General features: G+C 37.6%; 1 protein-coding gene across 1 annotated transcript in view; it reads right to left on the bottom strand.

Moving 5' to 3' along the window:
• Window positions 1-4,213: 4,213 nt before the first annotated feature.
• The window catches only part of FAM149A (family with sequence similarity 149 member A), a 75,380-nt gene continuing 55,837 nt past the window's right edge, over window positions 4,214-23,756 (bottom strand). The window contains exons 4-14 of the mRNA XM_042781997.1: window positions 23,150-23,292; window positions 21,280-21,405; window positions 19,748-19,918; window positions 18,974-19,164; window positions 16,929-17,083; window positions 14,845-14,948; window positions 13,628-13,837; window positions 8,700-8,817; window positions 7,173-7,301; window positions 7,000-7,078; window positions 4,214-4,287 (exon numbers count right to left, since the gene is read on the bottom strand). Coding sequence (XP_042637931.1) covers window positions 4,214-4,287; window positions 7,000-7,078; window positions 7,173-7,301; window positions 8,700-8,817; window positions 13,628-13,837; window positions 14,845-14,948; window positions 16,929-17,083; window positions 18,974-19,164; window positions 19,748-19,918; window positions 21,280-21,405; window positions 23,150-23,292 — 1,500 coding nt within the window. The remainder of the gene's footprint in view (window positions 4,288-6,999; window positions 7,079-7,172; window positions 7,302-8,699; window positions 8,818-13,627; window positions 13,838-14,844; window positions 14,949-16,928; window positions 17,084-18,973; window positions 19,165-19,747; window positions 19,919-21,279; window positions 21,406-23,149; window positions 23,293-23,756) is intronic.

The raw sequence follows: 23,756 nt of genomic DNA, 5'->3' as shown, positions 1-23,756 counted from the left end.
TCTCTTCTCTGAACATTAAGTTCATATAGATAGCCAAATACCTCAAAGTTTCACTTAGGTATATGATTTTGTTTCTGTCAAGTTTCTCCCTGATCAAGGTGCCTCATGCACAATGAACTATTGGACTGTTGTGATCCATAGGGCTTTCACGGGCTGATTTTTTGGAAGTAGAATGCCAGGCCTTCCTTCCTAATACACCTTACTCTGGAAGCTCCACTGAAATTTATTCAGCATCCTAGCAGCACTCAAGCCTCCAGAGACAGATGGTTGGTGGCTGCATATGAGATGCAGTGGCCAGGAATTGAACCAGGTCTTCCACATGGAAGGAGAGAATTCTACTACTAAATCATCACTGTCCTCAGGCATCTAATTGGCATCTCAAATGTAACATGTCCCAATACGTCCCCAAACTTGCTCCTCATGTAGCCTTCCCAAATTCAGTAAAGTTCAACTCCAACTTTCCAATGGTTTTAGGCCAAAAGACTTGGAGTCATTGATGACATTTCCTTTCTTCATGATCTATATCTAATCCAACAGCAAATCCTGTTGACTCTAATTTGAAAACATACCTCAGATCTCTTAACTTCTCACTACCTGTACCACTACCATTTGATGTGAAATAGGATCAGCTCTTGTCAGATAACATCATTTCTAAACTCTCCAATGGCTTCCTATTTCAGATTAATTACTTTTTCCCAGAAGGCCATTAAGAACCTGAATTCCTTGGATCCTGTTATCTTGCTCACCTAATCTCCTATTATCCATCCTCCTGATAATTCCATTCCATGTCCCTCTGGCATCTTTGTCGTTTTTCAAACCTTCCAAGTATGTGCTTATTGTGGACCTGTGTATTTTTTTCCTTTGCCTAGAGGGATTTCCTTCTGATATCTACATGGTTTAAATTCATCTTTTTGGGGAGACTTTGCTCAAGTTAGAAATAAATGAATGAATAACTTGTAAATTAGACACTGAAGAGTAGAGAGATAGATGAACAAATCATATAAAAATTAGTAATCTGAGGAAGTTTCTACAAATATGTTTAATTTTTGAAAACTCTTTCAATACTTACATTTTACAAAAATAATACAATTTAAAAACCTGAACAATGATAGTAGGCATAACAAAAAACACTGACAATAAAAAATATAATACCCAAAAGATTCATTATATTGTAAAATGTACACTTTAATTGTATAGCAGTCCCATTCTAGTTCAGACTAACATCAACATGGATATTTCCTTTTATATTACATTTACAAAATCTAGCAGTTACCTATAGTATTTTGTATTTTCTTAGCCAAATTAATTTTAAGTTCCTTCATTCCTAGTTTGGATAAAATAACAAACATTCTAATTAATGTAGTCACTAACTTGAATTTAAAAGTGATTTGAAAATATTGAATGCTATTTTTCCAAATTTTTACAGAAAAATCTCAGATCAGATTCATTTGTCAAAATAGATTATTATAAAAACACTGCCCTAATTTTTACTTAATCAGTTTTAAAAGCACCATCTCAACCTAAACATTAATTATCATCTGTAATACAGATGTCCAAATATATACCATAAGGATGTCATTTTTAAAGCTAGTAGCAGAGCCTTATGAACTCTATATGATGGAACTTTGTATCCCAATCAAAGATGTTTAGAAGATTTGATTCAAGATCATTGTATTTGGTTCTGTTTTTCAAAGTATCATTTTAACTATATATATAATGATAGGTTTTATTTGCAAAACTCTTAAGTCAAACAAGGTAAAGCTATCATAAAATGTATTGAATGGTCCTCTAAGGAAAAATCATTTATCTTGGATATTGTAACTTCATGTTAGTTTAAACTGTGTGTCAGTTATCGTCCCTTCTAAGCAGTCTGGACTGATGAGGGAAGGATCGGAATGGGCCCTTCAAATTATATATAAATACTCTAAACCACTCTGAAAGTGCTGGGTGGACAGAAAGGACACATTTAGCAGAAATTATGGACTAGAAAGCCCTTACCCATGACCTTTAAGAGTAGGGGTTCCAGACAGCTTATATGGCAAGAGTTCCCCCTAAGTTTGATAACTGCTAAATTAAAGTGGACTTTTCTTTTTAAAAGTTTCCATTGCTGTAATTTAGAAAATTCCCAAAATATTTTGGTCTGTATTGTGTGAGGAACTAAGCACCAGAAATATCCCCTAGTGTTATGGGGCTGTGAAAAAACAAAAAAGGTATGGGCATGTTGATCACTGTCATTCTCATTCTCTAAAATGTTTCATTAATATAGAAATGGAGTAGAAAATGTAAAGAAGAAATTATCAATCAGAGGCAAGACTCTAGGCTCATTTTTGTTTTGTCTTTCTGAAGAGCAACAAAATTTCTAGCCCTCATGTTGTTGTTGTGTGCTGTCATGTTGAGCCCGACTCATAGCGACCCCTCCTTGGGCTTACAAGGTGGTATCACTATGGAAGTAGACTGACCAACCTTTCTTCCAAGGAGTGGCTGGTGGGTTTGAACCATCAGCCTTCTGGTTAGCAGTCAAGTGCCTTAGGCACTGTGCTACCAGAGCTCCTCTAGTCCCCATACACTTTCAAATGCCCAGATGTAAGTAGTCAATGATCCCTTTTCTTACAACCAGAAACCCACTGCTATTGAGTCGATTCTGACTCATAGCAACCCCCCACTGGGATTCCAAGGCTATAAATCTTTACAGAAGTAGATTGTCCCATCTTCCTCCCATGGAGAAACTGGTGGTTTTGAACTGCCAACTTGTGGCTACCAGTCAAATGTCTTACCTACAATGCCACTGAAAATAGTCTATTATATATTTATAAGGCATACTTATATAAATTTTCATTTTGGATCAATAAAAAATTGGATAGGTAGATATAATAATTTATCTGATAGAAAAGAAGAAATTATGCTGACTCAGTGATCTGAGAACACCAAAATGAGTCTAATGATTTTAACACTATGACGAAAACAGTTGAGGATGGAAGCATGACCTGGAACTTTGCCGCCAACTGATAAATTTTCCTCCACATTCTCTACTCCATTTTCTACATTAATGTCAGATAAGGATACATGCTATGAAGAAAAATAAAGTAGGGCAAAAGGGTGGAGAGGGAAGAGAGCTGTTAGCTTACATGGAGGGGTCTGGGACACTTTACTGCTGAGGAGACACTGGAGCAAAGAGCAAACTGGGAGAAAGTCAGGAGGTGCTGCTGCAAAGCGTCCCCTCTAATGGGTGGCCTCTTCAGTTGTCAGAGTAAGCATGTGACCATATGCAGTACTTTTTACTTCAAATGTTTATATTCAGTTTGAAATATCAACAAGTTGGGGATAATTTAAAATGGACTGCTAGAATTTGAAAATGAAAACGAAAAGGATAAAATCAGCTTAGCAGAATTAGCCACTGACATTTCTCAGAGGTTCATGACTAAAGCACTGTTCAAAAAAGAGTATATGTCCATCAGAGTAACAATTAGATTAGAATAATCTGAAACCTCATTCAAACTGACATACGATATCAACAATTTGTGCAATTTTTTAAAGGAAGTAATACCTCTTAAGGAGTAGGATTTTGATGGAGTTATTAATAGAAAGATGAAAAAACATATTGAGCAGAAAGTTACAAAAATGATATAGTTCTAGATAATAGCCTCTTATACATTATTTAGTGTGTAAGTGCATTAAAAAAAAAACTCACTGCCATTGAGTTGGATTCAACTCATAATGCCCCTCCCTGGGTTTCTGAGGTGGCACCTCTATGGAAGTAGATTGCCCGACCTTCCTTCCAAGGAGTGGCTGGTGGGTTTGAACTGCCAGATTTCTGATTAGTAGCTAAGTGCCTTAGGCACTGAGCCACTAGAGCTACTTATACACATGAATTATGTATGGATGTATAATTGGTGAAATGATAGCTTATGAACATGTACATATTAACATCTAGCATCTTCTGAGCAAAACTGGAAGAACCTCAGGGATGTAAGAAGAAGGCAGATGTTTTGACTTATACTCTGTTTACAGTGCAAAGCTTCTGTACTCTGCTGTGGTTCAAAACAAAGTTGTTTATTTACATTTTTCTCAAGTAGCTTTAGTCTAAATCTCAGATTGTCAGTCACAGACACATAGGATAATAATACTTGATCTCTCATTTTTCAAGTGATAAATGGTGGTTGCTGCTTTGAATGTGCCAATCAATGTTATAGCTCAGCATTCTGGTGAAGTAATATCAAGATGCCACTTGGAATCTTTTTCTTGAAGTCAAAGCTGTCCTCTGAAATGATTTAGGTGGATACTGTGAACCTAAAACACCAACCAAAAAGCAATTCTCATTGAAAAGCTAAAAATGCAGTAACTCAAAACTTCCATTTATATATATATATATATATAAAATGAACCAATAGAAAGTAAATACATTTAAATAGAAAAATCAATCTATTTTAATGACACTTTTACACAACACTTTTACAATGATCATATGTTAACATTGTCATTATGGGTCCAGAGAAGGAAGAAGGGTTCCCTACCCCCAAGCCTACATGCTGGTCGTGTATTCCTTCAGAGCTGATGGATTTGCAAGGACCTTTTACCCAGAGGTCCAGGATGGTGAGCAAGAGAGATCTGCAAGCTCTGCCACTTCACAGAGGCAGGAGCAATGACACTGTCTTAAGAGATCCTCTCACTGTTAGGAATACTCTCTAAGCTTCTTCATTGTTTTTCCTAGCCACAACACACATGTATATATGGTAGTAGCTTCTGGCACTTTTGACCTATAAGTAAAGGTAGGAAAGGAGACACATCTGCTTGTGAGAGGAAAAGATGATAAAACCTTAGAAACACCAGAAGTGTCCCATGTGTCCCCTGGGTCACTTCTATAGAAATGAAAAAAGCCCTCTGACCACCAAGAGTAATAGTTGCCACAAAGTAATTAAGAGAATGCATTGACTGGGATTCAAGGACCAAGGAAGGTATGATCTTCTCCTGAATGTATATTTTGGTCTGGTGGAGAAGACTGAATAGGGTTATGAGAGTGGTCTTTGGTGAAAAACTAGGATAGCAGATTTAACACAATTAAGAGTCTAGCTCCCTCTCCAAACTTCTATTATCTGTGAGTCCAACCACCTACTAGATATCTTCACCTGGCATGCTGAATTCCTCCAAGACCAAATTCATCAAAATTCCTCAGCTTCCCTTTTAGTACCACCAATTAACCATCTACAGAACTACATTTGTCAGCCTTTTTTCTCTCTCATATCCCATGTGATGTTCTTCCTAATTCTGTGGTTGAAGCCTCCTCCAGGAAACCTCTCTACCCATTTTGTCATCTGCATATTGAATTCCTGTTAACTACTCCCATGGGAGCTCTGGTAGCATAGTGTCTAAGGCATTTGACTGCTAACCAGAAGGCTGGCGATTCAAACCCACCAGCCACTCCTCGGAAGAAAGATGTGGCAATATACTTCCATAGTGATACTGCCTCGGAAACCCAAGGAGGGGTTGCTATGAGTCGGGTCCGACTCGATGGCACATAACAACAACAACAAACAACAACTCCCATAGCCCTTTTCAATCTTCTCCATCAGACTGAATATCCTTGGTTCTTGAATCCCAGAATATAGAACAGAACCTAATATAGAACAAGCACTTAACACAGAAAAACTAAATAATAAACAAACTTGGCTGCCTAACCCCTGACTCTCAATCAACAGTTATGTTAAGAGCCATACTTGATAATGTAGCATTGCTAACTTTTACAGAAAGAACTGTTGTCACAGACATGTCTGCTAACACTGCCAGGTAACATACATGTAAAAAAACAATAAAAGGCATAGCATTCTGGAGTTATTAGCCTAAAGGGAAGGGCTAAATAATTCTCCAGATCACTATACTACAGAATAAGATGAGGAATGATGTAAAAAAAAAAGATAAACCTGAGTTTTCAGAATGTTTAAATTTTATTAAACTTCTTTTTCAATGATCATATTTTAAAATTTCAATTAAAACAGTAAATATCCTTTAAATTTCCATTTATCTAAAATACAAGTGATTCATAATTTTTATATAATGTATGATTGTTACTTCTTGGGTAGTACAAATGGTTAAGTGCTTGACCACTAGCCAGAAGATTGGTGGTTCAAATCTACCTAAAGTCATCCTGATCTACTTCAGAAAAGTCACAGCCATTGAAACCCCTATGGAGCTATGGACATGGCATCATGATGGGTCAGAACTGACTTGATAGAAAATAACAATATGGTTGGTACTAAGTTAGATAGATCCTTTCCATATATATTATTTTACACACACAGCCTATCATCAAAGAAGAAACTGGGGCACAGAGAGAATAAGGTATTCCTAAGATTCCACAGCTTATAAGTCATAGAGGCAGGATTATAACCAAGCACCTGACTCCAGAGCTGCACACCTTTCGTTGATGCTATGTTGCCTCCTTGAAAAAAAAAATGTTGGTAGCTATTTTGAAATTTGAAACATTATTGCTCTGGATTCAAACGAAAACTTTACTTTTCAAATAGCACACTAGGCTGAGAACAAGTATTTCTCTGTAAACCTATCTTATACAATAATCAGCAGATTCCTAGTAATGTTCTCATGCATTTTTATGAGAAGATTTTTGAAGAGAATCTAAGATTAGAATTTCTTTAGCAAAAAAGGAAGTAAACTGTATAGAGGAAAGAAAGAGTGACTTCCCATAAGAGAGCATTTCCCCATTTTTAGGAGAGTGGGCCTCTAGGTTAAGAGAATGCAGGCATTTTCCCCTTTGTGACCCAACAGTAGGTAAGTGCTTGTCAATGCAGTTTTGCTCTTTGTAGAGGTTTCTAAAGTCTAGTCATGGACATAATTCTTGCCACATCACCTTATGTGATCAAAATAGGCCTATCAAGACAGATAACTAATCTTCAGTTTCTCTTCCAACAGATAACCTTCAATTTCTCTCCCATAAACTTGAAATCTCAGAAATCGCATAATTTTATTTACATACAAAGAAATGCTGACCTGTCAGAAAACTTTGACCTGTCCACGTGTGGCCAGCAAATTCCACTGGTGTCAATGAACTTTTCTGAGGTGTATCTGACTGTTGAAACAAAAATAAAATGATGGAATGACTTTTATTTTTATTTCTTTAAATATTTTCTAATATCTAATTTATAAGGTAACAGAGAACCTACTTGGAATGTATGGGTTGTGCTGGGCCTTGAAAACTGGTCCATGGTAAGAGTTCTTTCTCGGAGAGGTGATCGATCTACAGTGTCAGGTATTGCACTTAACACACGATTTTGTGGATTCCTCCCTCTGTACTAAATGAAGGACAACACATTCATCTTTAAAATAAATGCAATTCTTAAAAAGACTCACAAAAATTCTACATATGCTTTACTCATTCATTCACTCACTTATTTGAAAATAATTATTTAGATACTGCTAAGTATGAGACTTACTAAGGATGAATATATGAATATATTTTAATTACATAACTGCAGTATTGAACTCAACAAAAAGGCAGATAAAAAAAATCGAAGTTCAATGAAATTCTCAATATAGAGTTGTAACAGAAATGTAACCCTGCACTTGTGAAGCATCAGCCTCTTTTTATGAGATGTTGACCTTGTATTATTTCACTCAAAGCTGAAACATTCTAACATTTAACATTAATACTTTACAGCTCTTGCTTTCTGGAAATGGGTTCTTCCAGGGAGTGCTCATCAGTGGCAAACAGAATGAGAGACAAAACTTTACCTGCTAGAGGGTATTCCCTCCAGGCCTTTATTTCCCCCTAATTGATGTCTTCCCTTTTTTAGAAGATACACTCAGGATATCTGTATCACAGTGAAGTGAGATATCATTGCAAATCTGGGGAAACATGGTTACAGCTACTATCAGCACTGTACTTTCCCCAGACCATTTGAGATTGTCAGATTGAGTGAAGTTTGGGTGAAGAAGATATTGCCTCTACATTGCAATCAACCTGGCAGGTTGTCTTTAAGTATACAACCTAATAAAAATCGCAAGAGTAATTTATTGAACTCTTGATTTATGCCAGGAATTATTTACTATCTATTGGTTCATTAAATATATATAAATAATACTTCTTTGAGGTAAAAATCATGATTTCCTTTTTTTCAGATGTGAAAAATTAGGCTCAGCGACTGAAGTAACTTCTACCAAATCATAGAGAGAATTCAAACACAAATCTGCCTGTTTCCTGACCTAAGCCATGCTCTTTTCTTTACTACACTGTCCTGACATGTGGACTTTCCAATTTAGTTCAAGTCATGTTTTTATATCACAAAATAGTGCATTAATCCTCCTACCTTCTAAATTCACCCAAGCCATTTCCTTATAAGAGGCAGATTATGATGGCATTTTGAATATATCTAATCAGATCATTCTACTTTACTGATTTCATTTGTCTATGCCAACATTGGGAGCTCTGGTAGCATAGTGGCTAAGGCACTTGACTGCTAACCAGAAGGCTGGCGGTTCAAATCCACCAGCCACTCCTCGGAAGGAAGGTTGGGCAATCTACTTCTGAGTGATACTGCCTCGGAAACCCAAGGAGGGGTCGCTATGAGTCGGGGCCGACTCGACGGCAAATAACAACAACAACAACAACAACATGCCAACATTATCTTGCATGCTTGTTTCCCAGATGACTACTTAAACGGCACCCTTAAGTATAATGAAATCTGTCTTACAGAAACAGGGAGGGATCCAGGAACTGCTGCATTCTGCTCACCAGTCTCTGAGCCTATTGGAGGTAACCTGCTCCGTGAGGTTTGGACCGGGGAGGACAAGTTATCTGTGCCAGTCTGCCTGTAAACACAATAGCATGTAACTGAGCACCCAGGTGCAGAGAGATACACCCTGTCTCAAAGCTCCTGATCTAGGTGATTAACCTCAATCCACCTTCCAAAAAGAAGGCTCAAGTAGAAGGAGGAGCTAAATTTCAGGAAGACAAATGTGAGGAGGGATCACCAGCCCTGGTCCTATTCTCCTTTTTGAGCAGTGACTGTCAATCTGGATTTACTGAATGTTCAACTATGCTCAGAACAGTATGGAACACAAAAATAACTGATGTTCTTGTTCTTGTTCTTAAGGAGCTTATGAGTTACTGAAAACAAGGTTAAAGCATATGAAGTAACTAGACAACAATGCAACAGAGTATTTAATATAATGCTATGGTATAGGCTCTAAATGTAAACTCTGGTGGCATAGTGCCTAAGGCATTTGACTGTTAACCAGAAGGCTGGCAGTTCAAACCCACTAGCCACTCCTCAGAAGGAAGAGTGGGCAATGTACTTCCATAGAGATACTGCCTTGGTAATCCAAGAAGAGGTCGCTATGAGTCTGAACCAACTTGACAGCAGTGAGTTTTGTTTTCAATGTTTGGTAGAAACTTAGAGAATGGTGCAATCAATGAGGGATACAAAAATTATAAGGAAGGACTCATGGAGATGGAGGGAGGGAAAATGGAAGGGAATTGCAAGTGAAGGTGTAATATAGTATATAAAACCAAACTCACTGCCATTGAGTCAGCCTGACTCATAGTGACGACTCCTTGGGTTTCTGAGGTGGTATCACTATGGAAGTATATTGCCCAACCTTCCTTCTGAGGAGTAACTGGTGGTTTTGAACCACCAGCCTGCTGGTTAGTAATAAAATTAGTAATGTGCAGAGACTAGATGAGAAATATACAAAACTTTAGAAAGGATATAATGAGGATAAAAATAATAGAGGAAAATGATATTCTTTGATGAGATTATTGAATGTGGTGAAGCTGTCAATTTTTCCTACATTGTTTTATAGAATAATGTTATGAAACTAATGAGGCCTGATGAGGTTTTTTTTAGGGGGGGGCGGGGAATATGACAAAATTGATTTTAAAGTTTATTGGTCAGGATGGGTGAGTAAATTTTATTAAAAGAGAAGTAATGAAAGGAGACATCTTCTACCATATATTAAGGTACAAAAATTAAAGTGTCTCGTTCTTGCATAAGAGTAGAGAGAGAGATTCTGAAAACAGTTTCTAATTCTTTTTGTTGTTGATTGCCATCGAGTTGGACCCAACTCATAGTGACCGCTCCTTGGGCTTCTGAGGCAGTATCACTACGGAAGTAGATTGCCCAACCTTCCTTCCAAGGAGTGGCTGGTGGGTTTGAACTGCCAGAGTTCTGGTTAGCAGTCAAGTGCTTTAGGCACTATGCTACTAATTCTTTTATTCATTAATAATTAATATGGGAAAGCTAAAATATGATAATTTGACCTATAAAACTATCAACATTTTGAAATATATATCTAAAATTTAGAGGCTACAAATAAAGAGATACTCATGTATTCTCAGTGGGATTATAAATTAGCATACTACTCTGGGAAACAATTTGCTGAGGAGGTCAAGAGCCTTAAAAGTATTCATAATTTTGACCTGATAGCTTTACTTGTAGGACTGCACCACCAGAAAACAATTTAATCATATCCTTATTAAGATTCATATACAATGATTTTCACTGCACATTATAATAGTGAAAAGATGGAAAAAACAGAAAATTTCAGTAATAAGGGACTGCCTAATAAATTATCATTATATTTATGTGATTATTTTGTAGTCATTAAGAGTGTGTTTTCAGAAATATTTAATTACATGGAAAATATGAATATGTTAAATATATCATGATAAAGGAAAAAACTATATGACAAAGTGCTATACCACACAAGAGAAAGATAATGTTAATGGTACAAGCAAGACAATAGAAACAAAAGAAAAAATGTTATCATAGGGACAATTGGTAAGAAATCTATCAACAATTGATATACATTTGCTATTTTTATGTGATGGGCACACAGATGGTTTTTGATTTCCACTCATATTTTGGTATTGTCCTAATGTTCCACAGTAAACTCATCCAGTACTAGTCTCCATCTAGTTATCTCCAACTCATGGCAGCATCGCAGGTGTCAGAGCAGAACTGTGCTCTAGAGGATTTTTGGTGGCTTATGTTCTGGGAGTAGATTGTCAGGCCTTTCTCCCCAGGCATCTCTGGGCAGATGCAACCCCCAGCCAAATGCATTAGCCATGTGCTGCATCCAGGGACTCTAGTGATCTCACAGTTATTTGATAATTAGAAAAAAAATAATAATGTCATCTCTAAAAAAGTGAAAGGCAGGACATGAAGAAAATCATGAAAGTAAGCAACAGCTGGAATATTTTGGGGGTCAGAGGGAATATAAGGCTGATCAAGTACAGATGGGTGATACATAATCAAAAGGGGTGATATCTCCCCCAAGAGGGTAAAATTAGTTCTTCAGATGGAAATAAAAATATCTTTCTCTTTCTACGTAAATGTAAGTACAAATATACAGTATATCTGGGGTACTAAAATTCCATAAGTGGAGGAATAATTACAAAAAAAGTTCAGCAAGTCTCTTCTCATGGCAATAATGGAAAAAAGAGGTTGAGCAATACCAGTCTACCATGAGGGAGGGACCAAAACATGCAGGGAAAATACGGTTGGAGGAGTCTGAATTTGTTTCAGTAGGAAATAGAAAGATTGGTGAAAATCTGATACTGGAGTCCAAGTAGGCTGGGAGAAAGAGGAGAGAGCCAATAGCAAGGACATGGGGAGAAGGTGAAAATGCCCTTCCTAGATTGGTCACAATAATAATTACAGAGAGAGAATCTGCAAAAATGAACAGAACAGACTCCAATATAGCTGTTAATATTAGTCCTAAACTACGGGAAACAAATAAACAACCATGTCCCTAACAAAAAGGTGAAAGTGGTGCTACGAGTGCATTAAGAAAAGTCCAATTACTGTTTGACCTACTCCATCAGGGGACATAAGCCCAGCCTCTCCAATAACTCCACTCTCTTGCTGCAGAAAGCCACATGGCTTGGTCAACGGGGTAAATTCTGTAGCTGGAGAACACTGAGAGTTCCAACCTGGCCGCTCACTAGTGGAATGAGTTTTGATACATTCTTCAACCTCCTTCAGCTTCCACTTCCTCATCTTTAATTTGGGGTAATATCAGTATCAACTCAGAAGGTTTGTGGTGGAGAATAAATACAATAATAAATATAAGTCACTTAGTACTCTGCTGGTAACATAGAAAACAATCAGTAAACATGAGCTGCTATTACTAACATTAGTATCGCCTGATACTTGAATTAGAAAACTAAAAGATTCTTTCATGATTCTATAGTGAAAGATGAGACAAACTCTTTTTGAATTAGGCAATGGTCTATAAATGGGAGCTCTGGTAGCATAGTGGCTAAGACACTTGCCTGCTAACAAACCCACCAGCCACTCCTCGGAAGGAAGGTTGGGCAATCCTACTTCCGTAGTGATACTGCCTCGGAAACCCAAGAAGGGGTCGCTATGAGTCGGGGCTAACTTGACGGCACATAACAACAACAACAACAACAACTATAAAGTCAAGTTTTCTGGAACTTCCTACATAAAATGCAAATGCTTAGATATACTTAATAACTAATACCTAATGAAGATGGGGCAATCTACTTCCATAGTGGTACTGCCTCGGAAACCCAAGGAGGAGTCACTATAAGTTGGGTCCGACTCCATGGCACATAACAACAACAACAACAACAATAGGTATATATCCCCCTCCCCCTTTTTTACAAGCATTTTCTATAATTATTTTATGTAAACATGTATTAATAGTATGTTGGTGTGGGAGTTAAGGTATTTGGCTGCTAACCAAATGGTCAATGGTTTGAACCCCAGCTGTTCCATGGAAGAAAGATGGGGCAGTCTGCTTCTGTAAACATTTACAGCTTTGGAAACCCAACAGGGGTTGCTATGAGTTGGAATCAACTCGATGGCAATAAGTTTTTTTTTTTTTTAATTCCTTATGTATTTAAAAGTTTTAATTAGTTATTACTTTTACAAATGAGGTAATTAAGTCTCAGAATGTTTAAGTGACCTATCCAAGTTCACTCCGCCATTAGAGTCCCAACAGCCTAGCTGCCTGGGCTATAGATACTATTGGAGGTGAACTGTGTTCCCTGAAAGATATGCTAAAGTTCTAACCCCCAATACCTGTAAATGTAACCTTGTTTGGAAATAAGTATAATTAGTTAAGATGAGCTCCTACTAGATTAGAGTGGGCCCTAAATCAAATGACTGCTGTCCTAATAAGAGAAATGGTGACACAAACAAACAGAACACCTTATGATGACAGAGGTAGAGACTGGAGTGATGCATCTGTAGTCATGAAATGCCAAAGATTGCCAACAGCTACCAGAAGCTGTAAGAGGTAAGGAAGGAGTCTTCCCTAGAGCCTTTGGAGGGAATAGGGCACTACCGACACCTTGACTTCATCTCTAGCCTACAGAACTGTCAAACAATAAATTTCTGTTGTTTTATATCACTCAATTTGGGGTAACTTATTATAACAACCTTAGGAAACCAATGCAGGTACACTGCCTGACCCCATAGTCTAGCACACAGCTAAGTATACTAACTGAAATAAAATTATTATTCAATACCCAAATCAATTCATTAGAAAAAGGGTCTATATAACATTAGTTAGAGATATTTGGGTTATAAAAATCCATAGACCCTGCCTTATGTAATTTTTAGTTTACCATGAGAGAAAGAAGACTTACAATTTTGTTCCCCTAAGAACTTCATCGCTGTACACATTGGGAGTTTTAATTCTCTGTGAATCTGAAGTGAGAGAAGGCAGTCTCCTGTGCATGGGTGTTTTCTTGGCAGAGTTCTGTAGTCCTCGAGCATCTAAGATTCTTGCACGTCGGTGCCGTGCTGAGGAAGGCACACTGGCCCCTATATCTGTTGATTTCTCCTCTTGTTCATTACTGTGGGAGGGAAATCAAGTTAGTTACTCAGATGTCAGCACCATGAGAACAGGAAATATATCTATGTGTTGATCACTAAAAACCGAAAAACCAAACTCACTGCCGTCGAGTTGGCTCCGACTCATAGCAACCTCCCCTTGGGTTTCTGAGGAGGTATCACTACAGCAGTAGATTGCCCAACCTTCCTTCTGAGGAGCAACTGGTGGGTTTGAACCACCAGCCTTCTAGTTAGCAGTCAAATGCCTTAGGCCCTATGCCACCAGAGCTCCTAGGTACCATCACTAGGTCAATCACTAGGTACCATCTAAGGAGTCCTGGTGGTACACCAGTAAACCACTTGGCCACTAACTGAAAGGCTGGAGGTTTGAACCCACCCAGCAGTTCCATGGGAGAAAGATGCAGCTTCCATGATTATTAGAGCCTAGAAAACCCTACAGGGCAGTTCTATGCTGTCCCATGGGCTCGCTATGAGTCAGAATTGACTCAACAGCACCTAACAACAACAAGAACATTTTAGAACAGTGTTGTCATATGGAAGATATTCTTAAGTATCTATTGAGTGAATGGATAGACTATCATTTCAATTTCAATCTAGAAGTCATTCACAGGGGAAAAAAAAGTCTAAGTTTCTCATTGTTTGCAATCAACTACCAAAAGCCCTCAAATTAAGGATTCCCAGCTACATTCCCCTTTTCACATCTCCCTGAACCTCAAACCTCATATATAATAACAATGGTTTTATACTTGCTGGGCAATCCTACTTCCGTAGTGATACTGCCTCAGAAACCCAAGGAGGGGTCACTATGAGTTGGGGCCGACTCGATGGCAAACAACAGCAACAGCAACAACTAGGATATTATGTTTTAATTCTTCCACAACAGATTCATCCTCCTCAAGGATATCCTTTGGCACCTCTTTAGCATGGGATTAAATGAGATTTATGCCTCTTATAGTCCTCATGTTTTCCAGCATTGGGAAAAGACTGGTTAATTATTTCTTATACATACTGTGTTCTGTCTGCAAAATAGGTAGGTCTCTGTTGAAGTGGTTTAGCTTGAATTGTCATCACACCATTTAAATCACTATAAAAATTGTTGGAGAAGCGATGAATCTGAGAAAAGTGAAAAAGTAAAATTAAAAAAAAAAAAAACACTCAATTCCATTTTAATTACTGATGCCTGTCAGGAATCAGGAGAAAAGAAGTGGACATGATCAAACTGGCTAATTTGAGGAAAGTTAATAAATGGACTATATTTAATAAAGACAGAGGAAGAAGACAAAAAAGAATATCCTAGTCCCCTAAGACTTGTCAAAGTGGAGAATCATTACCATGCTTATGTCTGAAGTGGCAAGAGTTAGGAGAGGTTCCTGGAACTTGGAGTGGGTAGCTACATGGAGAGAAGTGGCACCAACCCACTGTGACTTGGCAGGTAGGGGACAGGGGGATTTATAACCAGGATTCATTCTTCTCCCATGCTCTGAGCTCCTACATTCAACCAGAGTATGGAGGACAAGGGAGCCTTCTGACGTAGTCAACGTAGATCAGCCTCCAGAGCAAACGCAGGGTTAAGAAAGGAGAGAAGATCTGGAACAACAAGATGAAGCTATCTCAGCTCCTAACTGATCTGTTTGCCTTGGACTTCTTTTCTCTGCTCTATCCTTCACAACTTCCCCAAATCATCTTTCTAAAAGCAGCACGATGTATTGGAAAATAACCCAAGCATGACACTGAAACAGCTTAAATCTGAATCACAGTTCTAACTGCTATCTAGCTGGTGATCTTGGAAAGATTACTTTCTTCTTGGAGCTTTAATTTCCTCATCTTTAATATGGGGATAATGGTACTTCCTTCATGGAATTATTGTGAGAATTAAATGATATAAAATATGTGGGCTAAACAGCTATTCATTCCCTCTTCAGTTCCACAGTATGACCAGTACTATTTAGATTCAGAGAAATAGAATTTCTGAAACTAGAATCCTATTTTATTTGATGAATAGATGTAGCAACCACACATCACATTTTCCCTCATATTGAAAGTATGCAAAAACAAATGCTACAGGAAAAAATTAAGACCTATTACAATTACCATTAGAAAGCTTTGACTACTTCAAAATGTTGTTGTTATGTGCCGTCGAGTCAGACCCGACTCCTAGTGACCCCTCCTTGGGTTTCTGAGGCAGTATCACTACAGAAGTAGATTACCCCATCTTCCTTCTGAGGAGTGGCTGGTGGGTTTGAACCGCCAGCCTTCTGGTTAGCAGTCAAATGCCTTAGGTACTATGCCACCAGAGCTCCCATGCCCAAACTAGTACTCCTCATTGGCCTCAATTCCAAATCTCCTGCTCTTCCCACCAGACCTCTTGCTATTGCCAGGGTCCTACCCTCTAACTCCTTAGGCCAAGCACTGTTCACCAAACACACTCCACCTTTCCTTCCTTCATGCCTTTGCTTGGCCTGAAATGACCCACCCGGACTTCTCCCACTCATGAAAGTTCTGCTCATTTCTTCACGTTTCTGCTCAAATTTCACCTCCAATCTAAAAAAACAAACCTCCAGCTCTAGTTAAGACTAATCATCACCTCCCTTACCCTCCCACAGTGCGCTTTTGCACATCTCTCACAGACTGTGCTACATCTGACCTTGTATTATAATTTTTGTTTTACTAGGTCAAGGACTGTTTTATTCATTTATATTCCTCCACAAAGCACCTAATTCAGTGCACTTAACAGAATAAATTTTGAGTGAACCTCATATATACTCACTGACTATTTTATCATTTTGGTGGAAGGAAAGGAGAACATTTATAATCTTCAAACTGGCTAGAAATATTAAGGGAAAAGAATTTTTTTCTCTCCCAAAATGGTGAAAAAACTCTACCCAGGTACAGAATCTCAAATCTGAGTATCCCTGCTCCATTAACGATTATGGTGATTCTATTAAACTGCATGAAATAATAATGTTAGATTTGGGTATTATTGACAAACATGAATATCTTAATAACAGATATAAAAGAATAATTCTCTTTATCAACTGAAACAAGGGATATAAAGATTGAAGGAAAGAGAGAGATGAGTGGAAAAGCATCTACCTGAGGTGGAATAAGATGAGAAGCCAGGGATATGCTTCGAGTTTCAGAACTTCTGGATGGAGGAACACTTGATGTTTCAGGGTTACATCGAGAAATGACTGTATGTTGAGATTTATTCTCAGTTACTTTCAATTTTTCTTTTTGTTTTTTTCCTTCTGTGTCAGCATGAAAATAGATATTATAATCAAACATTTAATAAACAAAAATATACCACATTAAGCATTGAGTCAGATCTGACTCATAGCAACCCCTCCTTGGGTTTCCAAGGCAGTATCACTATGGAAGTAGATAGCCCAGTTCTTCCAAGGAGTGCGTTGGTGGGTTTGAACCACCAGCCTTCTGGTTAGCAGTCAAATGCCTTAGACACTGTGCTACCAGAGCTTCCACGTTAAACATCAGATTATCTAATACACACACTCAAAATGCACTGTTCAAAGAGAATATTTGTTGTTGGGTTACATGAGTCTATGCTATTGCACCACAGAGCAATTGGCAGATGTGATGCTTTTTTATACACACATAATAGAATGCCTATCTTTTTTTTTTTTTGCCCCAATATTTCATTGTGCTTAAGGTGAAAGCTTACACAGCAAATTAAGTTCCCACATGACAATTTCTACACAAGTTTTTCAGTGATACTAGTTATATTTTTCACAATGTATCAACATACTTATTCATTGCATCTGGTTGATTCATTTCCAGTATTCTAGTTTCCTTGCCTCCCTTGTCTTCTCATGTTTGCTCCCGAGTAATTGTTGACCTTTTGGTCTTGTATAGATGGTTTTTTAATGGAGCCTTACTTCAAACCCACCAGCTGCTCTCCAGAAGAAAGATGAGGCAGTGTGCTTCTGTAAAGATCTACAGCCTTGGAAACCCAGTGGATGTCACTATGAGTTGGAATTGACTTAATGGCAGTGAGTTTTGGAATTTTTGTTTGTGTTTTGGGTACTCACAGGTAATGTCCTTGATTTTGTGCACTGATCTATTATTTTGCTAAATCGTGACCTCTGAGGAGGGAATGCCTATCTTTTCAGTAGTATGTAAAAACAAGGAATATACTCTTGTTGGGCAATGAAGATCTCTGGTAGTTTATGGAAGTCCAAATAATCTTTTTGGGTTGAAAAAGCAATAGTTTCTTAAGTTATCATGATTTTACCCTAAGAATAAATTTATTACATAAAACTAGGCATTAACATCCATCACTGATAGAAATTTCTATGATTTGTTTCTGCTCAATTTTAAATAGTTTAGAAAACAATTTATAAATTGAAATGATTATTAAACCAGTTATGCTTGCATTTTATGTAACAAATAATGTCCTTATATTATTCATAGCAATAGTAATTATCATGAACAGCTAAAAACAAATATCTCATTATTAGGGATTAGTTAGGTAAATTACAATAAATTTATTTATGATATAATACTATTCAGTATTTTTTTTTAATTCTGTTTAAGAATATTTAGTAAATACTAATTTTTTAAAGGGAGCTCTGGTGGCATAATGCATAAGGCACTTGACTGCTAACCAGAAGTCTGGTGGTTCAAACCCACCAGCCACTCCTCACAAGGAAGGTTGGGCAATCTACTTCTGTAGTGATACTATGTTGGAAACCCAAGAAGGGGTCACTATGAGTCGAGGCCGACTTGATGGCACACAACAACAACATTTTTTAAAAAATGGAGAGTAGGTTACAAAATGGTATGTACAATTTAACTCAATTATGTTAAAATATATGTTATTAAAAAGTTTGGGAGATATAATGCTAACATCATTATATCTAGAAGGGAGAAGTGGTTTCTGTCTTCTTTGTTATATATTTCTATGTTTTTTAAATTTTCCAGAGTGAATAGTATTATGTTTTGTAATCCAAAAAAACAATAATGTCCTTTTGAAGTGACTGAAGATCACTTTGTGAATCTTTAATTAGAAAACCTTTCTCACCTCAACCATGTCCTGGGTAAAGACCCAGACAAAATGCCACAAAGCTGAGAAAGAGGATTTATGTTTTCTTTTTGTTATGCCAAATTCTACACTTAAGTACCTGAGAGTACAGTTCTCCAGTGTTTTCTAACCAGCTCTTTCAAAAGCTCTACCATATCTCTCCAGATGTGATCAAACACCTCTGCAGCCACCGCATCTTTGATACAGTCATGAGGGGAGATGGGAGGAAGTCCATGCTTATGCCATTTTCTACCACGGTGAACTTTTTTGTGCTGAAGATATTCATCGTCACTAAGGATAAAGACCCATTCTAATTACTAAAAGTATCCACGGTCAAAGTTAAAATAATACTATCTACCAGTGTAACTATATAATATACATGCATGTATATACATTCATATACGTAGATAAACATGACATTCTTGTTTCAGTCAGAAAATTGTTATTTTTTTAATGTGCTAATTTTCACTCATGGGGCAAATTTTTATGAAAAATATTTGAGGATTGAGAACCAACTATGCATTTAGTATCGTAGAGACTGGAACTTCTCTCTGCCCTTTGAGCAATCTAGGCATAGTGCACGGAAGCCCCTAGGCACAAGTGCTCTACTGTAGTAGCACTGCCCATTGCCACCAACACGGGGAACACATATTCTGATTTTCACTCTGAAAGAAAGGGAGAGAAGCACTGCTCTAAAATATACACTGATAACCTAAAGACTTTTGGGAGCACATTATGTTTGAAAGAATGGAAAGGCTTCTGTATAAGTACAAGATACATACAAGAATCAATGAGCATTTAATAAAAATAAATGCCCAATAAATTAATATTACTTTTATTTTAGTAAGTAAATATCAAACAAAATTCTACTTACTCTTCTTCTCCATCGAAAGCAAAATACTCTTCAATCTTCCCATCCACGTCGTAAACCTCTTCTTCCAGGCGTGAACATGCTTCTAGGTCAGCAATCCCAGTGCCCTCAGCCCCCTGAAGGGCAGGAGCTGAGAGTGCTGCTGGGAGGATTTGAGAGCCAGAGATGCACAGTCTATGGGGAGAAACAGATTCTACATGTAAGGCTGTAGAATATAACAATGCCTGACCTTTAAATTATGCAAAAATTGCACAATTCCAAACTGAAGATCATTGAATATTACAGTTGACAAAACCCATATCCTTAAAAACATTTTGAGATAGACATTGCTAAAATTCTTAAAAATCTAAATTATTCTGAGTTTGTAGTCGTTTTCAAGTGCTGGACATCAGGGGACAAATATATGTGAAAGTACAGGGAGATTTATTGAAATCTGTTAGGAAACAAAAGTAAATGGGATTTAGCCTTTCTTCATCTGCTACTGCCGTGAGGCTAAAGATTCATCGCAAGGAAACAGATCTGATTCTGCACATAGCCTGGCTTTCAAAGTGGCTTTGGAATAGAAGTTGAAGTTAACTCTTTTGCAAATAAATATACACATGTATATGCAAATAAACAGACTTGTGTGTGTGTGTGTGTGTGTGTGTGTATTATGGAGCCCTGGTGGCACAATGGTTAAGTGCTTGGCTGCTAACCAAAAAGTTGGCAATTCAAACCCACCAACAACTCTGTGGGAGAAAGATGTGGCAATTGGCTCCCGTGAAAATTTACAGCCTTGAAAACCCAATGGGGAAGTTCTACTCCACCTTATAGGGTCACTATGAATTGGAATCTACTGACAGCAATGTGTTTCTTGTGTTTGTTTGTTTGATCTTTTTTATTGTGATTTGGGTGAAAATTTATAGAGTAAATTCATTTTTCATACAGCACTTCATACATATTATTTTATGACATTGATTGCAATTCCCATAATGAAAAGGCTTTTTTTTGTATATATATTCACTATGCATTCATTATATATTTGTATACATGTGTGTATGTGTGTACAAGGAGCTCTAGTGGTGCACTGCCTAAGGCATTTGACCACTAACCCAAACATTGGTGGTTCAAACCCACCAGCCGCTCCGTGGAAGGAAGATGGGGCAATCTACTTCCATAAAGATTGTTGTTGTTGTTATGTGCCGTCGAGTCAAACCCGACTCATAGCGACCCCTCCTTGGGTTTCCGAGGCAGTATCACTACGGAAGTAGGATTGCCCAACCTTCCTTCCACCTTGGAAATTCAATGGGGGTCTCTACTCTATGAGTCACAATAGACTCAATGTCAGAGAGATATGTATATATGTGTGTGTGTATGTATATGATAAATTTAGAATTAAAAGCAGCTTGTGACAAAAATGTTCTGTACTTGTTTTTCATTCAAATCTAAGTTTCTGAATAGGTGGAGAAGAGGATATCATGGGTGAGATAAACATGAAAAGGTATAACTAAAATACAGTTTAAAATACTTTTCATAAACAATTTATACAGACATACTCTCTGATGTTGCTGCCACATTCATAGGATTCAAGTAAGGGTTTGTGGGTTACAGAGCTAGGCCCACTGACTCGGAAGTGCTGGAAGCCTTCATCAGTTGGCAGGATGAGCTGTCTTCCTAATACTCTGCAAGGTACAGAAATGAAAAAAATATAAAAACTATTAATGTTTCTTACTGGAAAAGGAAAGATGTTTTGAGATTTTAAAAGCAGGATAAATTAATGATTCTGATGGTGTGTGTGTGGTGTGATAAGGTGTGTACGGGTACATGAGAGGTTGATGGTGTCACTGAGAAAGTACGGGCTTTGTGGGAGGTGTACAGACCTGTTACCAACACTGTTCCTAAAACTGACTGACTATAGGCAAAGTTCTCTGCTTCTCTCAACCACTATTTTCACTTGTTTTAGTTTTTTTCTGCAAAATGAAATAATAGTTACTTGGTCACCTGGTGGGACATAAGGAGCTCTGGTTGAATAGTGCTTAAAGCATTGAGCTGCTAACCAAAAGGTTGGTGGATGAACCTACCAGCAACTCCGTAGGAGAAAGATGAGGCAATCTGCTTCCCTAAAGATTTACAGGCTTGGAAACCCTATGGGGCAGTTCTACTCTATCCTAAAGGGTCGCTAGGCGTTGGAATGAACTTGAAGGCATTTTGGGGGGGGCGGTGCATAACGTATGTCACACGTCTAGGGCAAACTGACTACTTAAAAGCTCCCTATAAATGTTACCTAATATTATACTTAATGAAACCCAAGAAACCAAATCTACTGCCATTGAGTCAATTCTGACTCATAGTGACCCCATAGTATTTCCAAGGCTGTAAATCTTTAAAGAAGCGAGTGGCTAGTGGGTTCAAACAGCCGATCTTTTGGTTAGTAGCTGAATGCCTTAGCCACAGCACCACTGGAACTCCTATGCATAATGAAGTAAAGGATACTAATGTGTATGCTGGGCTTATACATCTTGTGGTCTTTTCTTTTTCACCTTCACCTCTTTCATTTTTGTCTTTACTACATAAGACAACACTGACAGGACAGGTCTGATTCCTGGCATTTTGGTAAGTGCATCATTCCTAGAAGAATAAGCACTCACAATGAACAACCCCTGAACATGCCATTTTCTTTAAGGTAGAGAGTTCATGGCAGGATGAAAAAGAACAGAAATAACTTAGTTAAGACAAAAAAAAAAAAAAAAAAGTTATCCAGTTGAGGTCACCAACTATATAATCCATCCACATTTGTATAAGTATTTTAATTTATTCACCCAAATATAAGATAGAGAAACTTCAGACAGCTGAGATGGATCTTCTCCTAAGTAGGCTGGCTATCACCTCACTATGAGTTGAAATCGACTTGATGGCAGTTGGAAAAGGCTGGTTAAGTGAACTGAGAAAGAAAAGCTTCCCTTCATACCAACTCCATATTCTCTGTCTTTGGTATCAAAAATAAAATAAAGAATCTCCCTACGTAAGGATCATAAATTGTGTTTTCTACATATGGAAGATAAGATTCATCGAGCCAATCATTCTGCCCCAAACTGTTCTCAACTCTGAGGACAGGCACATGTTGCTCATATGCTAGTGAACATGGAGATGAAGAATTAATTCTCTTGTTCTTGCATATATTACATATGTGATGTCATTTAGAGGATGAGCTACATTTGCTTCTCACAATTAAAATGATCTTGAGTATTGAAATGTTTCTTCAGATACCCTAACAAAGGATGTGATTTCTCAGTAAAGAGCATGTGTTCTGTGTACATATTGTGACTGGGCATGTGCTGTCGGTCAAAATGTATTGATTATAAATCCAAGTAAGGAGCGGGTGGTTCAAAACCCATTTCAGAGAATTACTATTAACCATTTCCCTACCTCAGGTGGAGGGATCTTCTGGCCCACTCACTGCATTCGGCCAGTAGATTCTGGGTCTGAGCACTTACTTTCCCTTCAAATAACATTTCCTCAACCTCCCAGAATAACTGCTGCACCTTCTGTGCATTGTCTTTGTCAAACTCCTAAAACAGAAACGCATATAAACGCATATTTTAGCCACCGGACCACACGTTATAGAAATATGGGCTTCACAATCAATTATGCTTATATTTCTAAAGTAATCCATTCTATAGGAAGGAGTATGACATGATGAAAAGGACATGGACTTTACAATCAGTGGTCAGCCTCTTCTGAGGCTTACTTTCTTTAATTGACAAAAAGAGGTAATTTCTACCACATGATCTGTGAGTCATACACACACATATCTACACATACACATATACACATATGTCCTTCCTATAGTGGTGCCTGCCCAATTCAAGGTGTTTTTTTTTTTTTTTTAGTTCTGATAATACTATTGAAAAGGTAATTACTTTTGTAGAAAGGGCCATTTACCTTCTATTAATCAATGAGAAAACCAATCCTCAGCTATCTTATTAACTTCAAATTGTTTAACACTTATGAAAATTATTAATTTATACATATT

This window comes from Orycteropus afer, unplaced genomic scaffold (genome assembly GCF_000298275.1).
Source record: "Orycteropus afer afer isolate SDZICR_OR568_19922 unplaced genomic scaffold, OryAfe1.0 scaffold00215, whole genome shotgun sequence".
Lineage (NCBI taxonomy): Eukaryota > Metazoa > Chordata > Mammalia > Tubulidentata > Orycteropodidae > Orycteropus > Orycteropus afer.
The sequence above is the reverse complement of the archived record's forward strand: the minus strand, read 5'-3'. Positions and strand labels throughout refer to the sequence as shown.